The sequence below is a fragment of the Asparagus officinalis genome, chromosome 4 (genome assembly GCF_001876935.1).
Source record: "Asparagus officinalis chromosome 4, Aspof.V1, whole genome shotgun sequence".
Lineage (NCBI taxonomy): Eukaryota > Viridiplantae > Streptophyta > Magnoliopsida > Asparagales > Asparagaceae > Asparagus > Asparagus officinalis.
This window is the reverse complement of record NC_033797.1, coordinates 38,882,845-38,892,671: the sequence shown is the minus strand read 5'-3', so window position 1 is coordinate 38,892,671 and position 9,827 is coordinate 38,882,845. Positions and strand designations below refer to the sequence as shown.

At 35.9% G+C, this 9,827-nt stretch overlaps 2 protein-coding genes and 1 long non-coding RNA gene across 3 annotated transcripts; all 3 read right to left on the bottom strand.

Moving 5' to 3' along the window:
- LOC109835909 lies at positions 4,283-6,164 on the bottom strand. The gene is made up of 3 exons (XM_020403883.1): positions 6,079-6,164; positions 4,637-4,970; positions 4,283-4,560 (listed from the first exon to the last, which is right to left on the bottom strand). The coding sequence occupies exons 2-3, from the start codon at positions 4,922-4,924 to the stop codon at positions 4,465-4,467; spliced, it is 384 nt and encodes a 127-aa protein (XP_020259472.1). The 5' UTR covers positions 4,925-4,970; positions 6,079-6,164; the 3' UTR covers positions 4,283-4,464.
- On the bottom strand, positions 6,501-7,463 carry LOC109835910. Its single transcript, XR_002245728.1, has 3 exons — positions 7,198-7,463; positions 6,985-7,089; positions 6,501-6,894 (listed from the first exon to the last, which is right to left on the bottom strand). It is a non-coding gene; the product is annotated as an uncharacterized LOC109835910 (long non-coding RNA).
- LOC109838536 lies at positions 7,492-9,018 on the bottom strand. The gene is made up of 3 exons (XM_020406967.1): positions 8,895-9,018; positions 8,590-8,817; positions 7,492-7,730 (listed from the first exon to the last, which is right to left on the bottom strand). Exons 1-3 carry the CDS (start codon positions 8,986-8,988, stop codon positions 7,492-7,494), a joined length of 561 nt encoding a protein of 186 aa, XP_020262556.1. The 5' UTR covers positions 8,989-9,018.

Here is a 9,827-nt window from a genome sequence, read left to right as displayed (position 1 = left end):
ATTCGTAGCTATATATATATATATATATATATATATATATAAACTAATAAAGCAGTTGTTTTTAGGTTTAAAATTGTGATATTTAGCTATGTAGTTCTTCATTTTCTTTTATATGTTAATTCTTCTTCTTCATTTCCCTATTCTGCATTCTTTTTCTTTTTGTCGGAACTTCTTTCAGGTCCGCGGAGAGATCCGGTCATTTTTTTAAAACTCATGACGGAAATAGCTTAAAATACAGAGATACAAAGGTGGACATTTGGCCGAGAACCCTGACAATAAATCCTTTACAGGCAAACTGCAGTCAGAAAAGATGAAAACCGAAACATAAATAGATTGCACTGAGATAAATGACCTTCCTTCTCGTATGAGGGTGACCCTATTACGCATTCTTCCCTTTATATACTTTTTTCATCATCCCAAACAAATTAAATTAATCTGAAATCTTTCATCTTTGCTAGTAACACAAACCCAGCAGTGTTTGCTAGGAAACTGTTGGTCAAAATAATGACATTCCGAGGTATTTGCTAGGAAACTTTAGTAGCAGTGTTTGCAGCAGTGTTTGCTAGGAAACTTTAGTTCAGGACACAATGAGGTAGGGGCCGTAGGGCTTCTATTTTAGCACTTAGCTCCTTCTTTCTGCATTTCAGTTATCCATATTTATTGCTCAAAACCATGCATGGGTTCGTATATTGACGCTTTCTAATCTGTTTCTTTTGTCCCAAAAATAAAAATCACATAAAATAAAAAACTAAACTATATATTTCACTTTGATACGCAAATGTGGCCCATTGGCACCTTTGAGGACAACACGAAATTTGTATTTTTGTGACAGGAGTTTCCAAAATTTTCACTCTCTACTGCACAAGAAATGGGCATGGGCCTTAGTACGTAGTACTGTTCACCTTTTGAGCAACATGGGTGACTCCTCTCTTTCTTCGTCTCTTCATCTCCATTTCACGTGAAGAAAGAGAGGAGGTGTCCCACGCAATTGACTAACATTCTCCGCTCGCATTACTGTTCTGGCAAAGCATCACGTGAAGATGCCTTTAGAGTCAACTCGTAGGGGGCCGTTTGAGAGCTTGGGTATTCATGACCCAACGTGGAAAATTGTTATCCACCTCAGCAATTTTCACTTGAGTTATTTATTTGGTTGGCATTTTTTGCCCTTGTAAAGCTGTTAAAATTGACAAAAGCTGTCAGTTTTGGCAGCTTTACAAGGGCAAAAAATGCCAACCAAACAGCCCCTTACTTTATTTAGATTGGATTTCTTGTAATTCCTAAAACAATGGTGACTACTTGTTTGGATGGTAAGATATAATTATGGAAAGCGAGTTATTAGACCCCATTCAAAATGCTCGTGAGATTAAAAAAAGACTTATTTTCACTTTGGTACACCAAGCTTTACCTATTTTTTTTCCATTTTGATAGTATAAAGTATTTTTTTAACACTTAATACCCCATATTTCAATATCATTTCACTTGGATACCGAAAAGTAGTCTCTTAACACTTTGATACCCAAAAGTTTAATTCTCCTTATACTTTGATACCCATGACTAAATAGCATTAGATTTTCTATTAAATTTGTATAGGCATAGTACATTGTAAATATGTGATATAAATTTAAAAGAAATCAAACTGCATTAGGAAGGGGAATCAAAGTGCAATGTCAATGAAACTTTGGGGTATCTAAGTGCTAAAGAAATACTCAGAATATTACAATGAAATGGGATTGAAAGTTTGAGATATCAAAGCGTTAAAACCATTATCTTGGATATTAAAATGAAAACAGTAGTAGGATTAGCAACAAAATTATGACAGACAAAAAGCACAAGTTTCTAAGTATGAAGAAAAATAATGGATTACCATGAGCACTTGAGACCTAACTTAAAACGAATTGAATGAGGAAAACTAAGATCAATCATGAAGAAACAAAGAGGGAAAAGAAAATTGCAGTAAATGTTGGAGAAGACACAGGAAGAAGAAGAAAGAGGCGGAAGGGTGTAATGCTAACAGGTTGGTGGGGATGTTAAGGGGTGTTTGTTTCACCAAAAATTTTGGCATTTGGTGTGGATTACAAGTTTTGGGATCAAAAAGTGAGTTTTATTTTGTATTTTGGGATTTCATATATGATGTTTGTTTTAAGAAATTTTTTAGAATATTTAATCCTAAAAGTGCAAAAAGTGCTCAATTTTTAGAATTTGCCAAATCCTCTCAATTGGAGAGGATTTTAACAAATCTCATAAATTGCTGTGCTTACCTCTCAATTGGAGAGGATTTCACAAATCTCAATTTTGTCTTTTTGTGAGAGGTAACCTCACCAAGATAGATATTCATCATAGTACAAAATTTTAGCATTTGGTAATGCTACAATTTGAACTTGAAACAAATAAAATATTACAAATTTTAGTATTCCAAATCCCAAAATATTAATGAAACAAACGACATTTTAGAAATCTCAACCCATAACAAAACACCTATGGTTTTCAAATCTCATAGTGAAATTTATATCCTAAAATTATAAGATTTAAAACAAACACCCCCTAATTGTTTATTTTATCTTTTAATGATAATATGTTAGCTTTCAAGCCAAATTCATCTATTTTGGTTGGAATTGAATTTATAGTGACACCTAGGCAACTTGAATGACACATAAGCAACTTCACTTGTTTAATGGATTGCAACCAAACTATGTAAATTGGTGAAAACTGATAGAGGTCCCCATAATTTTAGCAGTTTCCAGCTATACATCTTCGAAAACATGCATTCAAATAGCCCCTTAGGGGCTGTTTGGTTGTAAATTTTTACTATATAAAAGGATGAAAAGTGTAAAAAAGTGGGTCCCAATGTCAGCTTTCCTCCTTTTCAATTGTTTGTTTGTAGTTGTGAAAATAGTGTAAAGTTATTTACTATGCTGATGTCGCATGGATTCACAAATCCCTTCAAAATAGTCTGATTTTGAAGGAAAGCTGACATATGTGTCAGAAGTGAGGGGGCTAGGCCAATGGAGTCATTTGAGTATGGACCACACAATAACAACTTTTTACACTTTCCAAATAAGCAATTAAAATTATATTTTGCAAACCAAACAAACAATTTATGATTCTAGTGGAATCAATAATAAACAAAGAAAAGTTACTCAGTGAAATTGATGAGGTGGACAACAACTTTCCAAGTTGTGTCATAAATACACAACTTTACCAACAACAACCAAACAGCTCCTTAAGCAATTTGAGCGTGGGAAAAGAAGGGAATTATACTATACGATCAACCACCTTTTTCTTCTTCTCTTTTTATTTTATTTTATTCTTATTCTTATTCTTATTTTATATTAATTTTTTGACTATGGGCTGATTAGCTTTTGTCAATTTCGGAAAAAAGTAACCTAACTATTCCTTTTGTACATTCACGTGCGTTGAGCATGTCAGATCTATATATTTTTAAAACTTTCATATTTTTTCTGCATAAATTTCTTAAAACATCATAAACGCACTGGTGGAAAAACAGGTATCGTTGACGTGCAATCCCGTCAGAAATGCTCAAAATCCCGTCAGCGATAAGTATCGCTGACGGCATCCCGTCAAGGATATGCCGTCAGCGATAGTCCCGTCAGGGAAGAAGTATCGCTGACGGGGCCCCGTCAGTAATACTTATTACTGACGGGAACAACGCTGGCGGCCAAAGCCGTCAGTTGATAATGAGGCATCGCTGACGGGGATTCCCAGTCACGATGGTACATAATACATCGCGGACGGGGAAACCCGTCAGCGATGCACTTGCTGACGGGGTTCCCGTAAGCGAATCGTTGCTATAACATCGCGATGGGAACCCGTCAGCAATGAGCATCGCTGCGGTTTTCCCGTCAAGGGATGTTAAGTACATTCGCTGACGGGATCCACGTCAGCCGATGGCCTATGCTGACGGGGTTACCGCACGATATATATAGCAGCTAAAAAAAATTAGGCTGATACATCAGTCCCCTTCCCTGTACATTCCATAACATATATCCTGTACATTCAATCATTCGCCCTGTACATTCCAATAACACAATATCAAATTGCCCTGTATCAAATTTGCAATCAGCAGAACATTCTTGCACATTCCAAAACAATATCAATTCCATATGTATCAAATCTGCAAACATGACATTTTCTTGCACAACTTCAAACATCTCGAATATATTGCAATCGCAAATTTCAGCAAACATTCTCTCATGTCAATTCAATTCAATTTCTCCAAATATTCGAAAATATGTACATTCAATTTTCACATAAGTTCTAAATCCACAAAAATTTCCACAACAAACCATACACGCATATCTTAAGTTCTAAATCCACAAAAAATCCCATAACAAACCTGTACACACATATCATAAGTTCTAAATCCACAATATACAAACACGAGTATCATAATCTCAACTATAAAGATGTCCACAATATACAAACACGAGTTTAGGATATAACTCACTAAGATAGGTCATCCGCCCTATCCATGTCATCGTCCGCGTTGCCACTGGCGGCTCCATCCCTACGACTCGTGCTCCCAATAGCATCATCTCCACTCTAACAACAAAATAATTTAAATTTAGAATCACATAATATTGTGTGTAATCATGTTTTACATATATAATAAGTATACATGTCTGCTACTCTCTCCACTACCAGTAAATGCCTTTTGAGTGGCCAAGAAGTTCATAATCTGGCTTTGCACCCGAGTAGGAACCCGCCTTCTACAAGATTTCATTATTTGCCTAGAAACCATCGCAAAAGTAGCAGTAGGCTGGATCACTCGCATAAGCTCCTCTTGAATATCCTCCCACATCTCCTCGGGAATCTGACCATCTAACATATTCATCACAGAGGAAACAAGCTGCATCGCCTGCTGAGTGCAATCCTCCTGCGGCATGTAAGAGGGCCCCGATGGCATAGTCGATGGTGTTGAAATCGGCGGAGGCTGGAATTGTGTAGACACCCTCTGAGCTCCAACTCCAATCCACTTGGTCCTCCCTTTTTTGGGAAGTCCACAAACTAAATGGCTCACATTATAATTCTGCTCTCTAGTCAGGGGCTCCTGGCTCTGTGCAACAACCTCAGAATATGTATTTTCCAGAGCTTCCTAAAAGACGAAAAAATAAATTTAAGAATTGGCCTTTCAAAAATAAAAGATATTTACCTGAACAAGTAAAATAAAAGATGAAATAGTTCCACAACTGAGGACGGCTAAGTGCTAATAAATGGTTGACAGTATATAAGCACTATGACAGGGTATCAAACTAAGGCCCTGATCATTGTCATTGTCATAATTAACAGATGCACACACAAACACCCACCCACATACCATCCACACCTACACCATACATAGATAAACACACATCCAAGTAATATCCATGCATACACCATACATAGATAAACACAAGCATAAACACACATCCAAGTAATATCCATGCATACACAAACAGAAACATAAATAGACACATGCGCACAGACACACACTCATCAACGGCGGATCCTAAGAACTTTCCCATCGAATTTCATTTTGAAAACAGAGGGTCTAGATTACATGAACCATGCAGTACTAAATTTAGAACGAATTATAATCACAAACTAGAGAAATCACAAACTAGATAAATCAACAGATTTTTATGAGACAGTATTCTCGCCACTATTCTTTTTTTTCTTTTATAGTGGAGAAAATCTCCAAATTTCCAAATTTCCAAATTCATCCAATATTATTGGATTCACGCACTGCATATGATGTTTCCTCGTCGTTTGGAGACATCGGATCAAAATACTAAAAGTGAACGTGTGGGGTTCTGTCTGCTTCTGAAGTTACTAGACCATGCACAATTGATCAAAATATTTGTTCAAAAAATATTTAAGAAAAAGATACAATATCTTTGTGGTAAGGACCATAACACGATCCAATTAGAGTCAAACCTATGCGCTTAAAAAGTAAATAAATAGACCAAACACATTACGTCACATAAAATTATTTTAAAGCATGTCTTTGATACCAGAGGTAGAGGTTTCTGTACGTAAGTATAGATGTCACATGCCACTATTATAGCACTTGATTAAGACCAGATTAAACTCTACTCCATCAATTATAGCAAGAAATACTCCATCAAACAATTGATGGCCTTTGACTATCCTGTCCATCTAAACTTTATCTACAAATTAAGGGCAAAATTGACTACGGATTTCCTTAGTACTATAGTTATTTTCAAGTTGTAGCTAGAGATTTACAGGTTTCAATTTTAGTTCTTCAGCTTGCTTTTTGCAAACTACAGTTTCCATTGTGATCCATTTAGATAAAAGACAGAGTTACCTATAGTTAACAGTTGAAGAGAATAAAAAATGTGACAAAGAGTCCCCCCCCACCCCCTGTATACAAACATTCGTGCACATATATCTTTTAAACTTGGTCAGGCTCAATCAGGTCAGGCTCAATCATAACTGAACAGAAAATCGAAAACCTTTCTGTGAAAAGACTGGATATTGGCATTTTTAACTAAAAACACTACAGGTTTCATTTCCCTAGGACAGTTGAGCTAAACATTTTTCAGGCTTTCACTAGATCTATAGACTGAACCTGACAGATGAACAAAGAAATCCCTCTGTGGTTTAAAGCTTTCTTCCCTCGTTAAATTGTAACAAACAACATATCGAACACATGTGCATTTGGATCATACATGATAATTAAGATGACCAAAAGAAGAGTGCAAACAATAAATTCCCAACAAAAGAACAGGCTACTAAGAGCTAAGATAATTAGTTAACCTACATTTTCTTGGCCAATTCTAGCTTTTGTTTTTTATTCTCATCGTCATCATACCCCTTCTTAAATTGAACCATCGTTCTCCTGTGCAGTTCTGGTAGCGGGATAAAGGGAGCGTTCTGAGATTTAACAATATATTTATTAGTTTTATTTATCAAATATTCTAGGAAGCGGAGAGAATATATATAGAAGATTAAAAGACTTTATACCGTTGTCCTACAAAATTGATCCTCAATCTGGGCAAATGAAGTAGTCCCCGTATGATGATCATAATCTTTTTTCCATCGATTAAGTTTATTTCTCCGACATTTTTCCTTCAACATGAACAAAGAGAATTTTAGTACAAGCTATAATATACAATGAAATATATCACTAGTTTCAGATAAATAACTTGATGATAATTAACTACTATACATATTTACCTGGTGCTCCTCTTGGCCCCACAATATTATAAGTGCAGCTAAGTGCTCAGGCTCAACCCTCTTATCTCGCTTGTATATCCTCTCCCAGTTGTGAGTGAAACAATCAACGCATTTCTTCTTTATCTCGTGTCTCCACTCCCGAAGAGAATGCTTGAACTTTCCCTGGTATCCAAATAAAAATTCCCACCCTACGGGATTGTCTTCGATGTTGAAATATCTCTAAAAATTAAAATATAGTTAAGCATGGACAATTGACAGAATTGAAAAATAATTGTGCTAAATAGCAGAATTTACCTAACATTCTCGATATATACTCTCCAGGACATGAAATGGCTGCTCCCAAGCCTCGTAATAAGGATTCACATTATCACTCCTCCGTATCAAGCATCCAAGGTATGAGCTAAAGTTATTAGCCCATTGTCCGGTTGGAATCCCATTATGTCCCCATCTCACAATTGCTCGAAAACCATCCGGCGGTAACTTTTTTTTGAAGTCACTTCCTTGGCGTCCTTTTTTCTGGTAAAGTTTTTCTCCTACAACAAATAAAAAATAATAGATATATCAACACTTAAGCTCTTAGATTGAATGTTTTCTAGTGATACTTCGAGCATATATTGAATGTTTTCTAGTTGCATAAAGATATGAAAAATATATTGAATGTTTTCTAGAGTTAAAAATGTCAATATATGAAAAATCTTTTCTTCTTAGTTACTTTTAAGGCTGAAACTTTATTCACTGGTAACATTATATTTACGGTCAAACCCACGTGCCACTTATAAAACAACAAGATTTTAAAGTTTAATCCTTAGCTTAAACGTCCAAACTTAGCTGACTCAAAGAAGCATCAACTCACAAAACAAAAGGCAGCAGCCAGTTGTTGCCTTTTTCTCACTAAATAAATAATTTCATACAAATTATAAACACCAAAATTTATACTCAAACTGAAGATCAAACATGAATTCAACCAAAAGAACTCACCTACTCTCTTCTATTGCATAAGATTTGGACTTTTACCATCAAATGAAATTGCAAATTCCTCTAAACAAGAGTAATATCAGTATCAATATTAACTTTTATAAATTACTTTGGCTTTCTTTCTAGTTGTAGAAAAATGTTAGACATGAGCCACATATAATTTGACAAACTTGTGCATAGGCACGGGGCCTAAGACTCATGCCTTTACCATAACATGGTTTGCCTAGACTGTATGAAATTATTTGTGCTGGCATTGGTCTAGTTTTGTGGTATATTGTCACCATATATCTTGTTGTCACTAGTTGAGCTAAAAACCTATATGTGAATAATATGCGAGGATCAAATTGTATTTTTCTGTCTGCTAAAAACCTATATGTGAATAATAGACTCGGAATGAAAATTTTTGATCAAACTCACCAAATCTTTGTCTGATTTCATTTTTTGCATCAGATAAAATCTCATCAATCTGTGGGCCCCATTCATCCAATCGTTTTTTTGCAAGCATGTACTTTTCTGTCTGCTTGAGTCTGTACCCCTCTGCACATGCTGGTAAAGGCCCGCGCTCAATCCCGGGAATATATGCTCGAAGTATCACTGGAGGATCTGCATATAATGGCACGGGAGTCGGCTCTTCCTCACCCTCACCTAAAAAATTAAAAGAAATAAATTATCATTGTGCATATATCATGAATAAAAAATACTTAAGTTAAACTAAGTTATACCTGACATCTCTCCTGAACTCGGTGGCTCTTCCTCAGTGGATTGGTCTTGACTGGGGTTAGCTTCGAATAACCTGCTGTTAATGTTTTTAGACATCTGCAAGTTGAATAAACATACAAATTTTTTTATTTCCTTTTGCTTTTATGTGGCAAGAACTTTACTACCGGAGAACAAATAAATTAAATAAAAAGGAACTTAAACTTTTTCTGTCCAAGTATTCCTATATTTTGATTTTGATATGTGTTCCTATTTTGTTTTATAGAGGACAACTGTGGAATAATTGACCTCTTATTTTGATGTTTCTTTCTCTAACTGCCATCAAGCCACCAGCAATTAATGTATGAGTAAAAAATTGCCATGAATAATAGTTTTTGGTATTCTAGATTGAATTTGTTTGTCCTATTCCATCAAAAGAGCTCAGTGCAGCGTTCAAGTCAAATTTTGACATGATCTCAGTTCACACAAGTCGTAAACTTCCCCATCAAAAAAAATTAAAGCATACGACTCTTTAAAAAAAATTTAAAAGTATATACTTGCATTTCAGTATCATATGCTCAAAGTAGAAAGAAAAGGGAGGAAAAAAAAAAGAATTTGCATAAATATGGTAACGTTATTAGTTGCTGGATCTTAAAAAAAAAGAATTAAGACTTTTTAATCAAACGCAAAGCATTAACAAGGATTCTTTAGTAAGAGATTGGATCTTACCTCTGAGAGAGATCGGGATCCTTAGATTTTGGGAGGCGGAAGAGTCTTGGATGAAGGGGAGCTTTCGATTTGGTGCTCGGTAGCAGCGGTGTCGTGCCGGAGTAGACTCGCGGGGGGTGGACGCCGCTAGATTTAGGGAGCGATTTGGGGGGGGGGAGAGGCAGCATCTGTGACGATTTTGGGGGAGACCCGCCTAGGCCTCGCAGGGGAGGCTCGGGATGAAACCAGAG

Coding starts and splice junctions, on each gene's coding strand:
- LOC109835909 (XM_020403883.1), bottom strand. CDS start 4,924: ATGCCATCGGGGCCCTCTTACATGCCGCAGGAGGATTGCACTCAGCAG. Junction 4,561..4,636: donor GTGGAGAGAGTAGCAGACAT/GTATACTTATTA, acceptor TTTTGTTGTTAG/AGTGGAGATGATGCTATTGG.
- LOC109838536 (XM_020406967.1), bottom strand. CDS start 8,988: ATGTCTAAAAACATTAACAGCAGGTTATTCGAAGCTAACCCCAGTCAA. Junction 8,818..8,894: donor GAGTTCAGGAGAGATGTCAG/GTATAACTTAGT, acceptor TTAATTTTTTAG/GTGAGGGTGAGGAAGAGCCG. Junction 7,731..8,589: donor TGAAATCAGACAAAGATTTG/GTGAGTTTGATC, acceptor TATTTGTTGTAG/GAGAAAAACTTTACCAGAAA.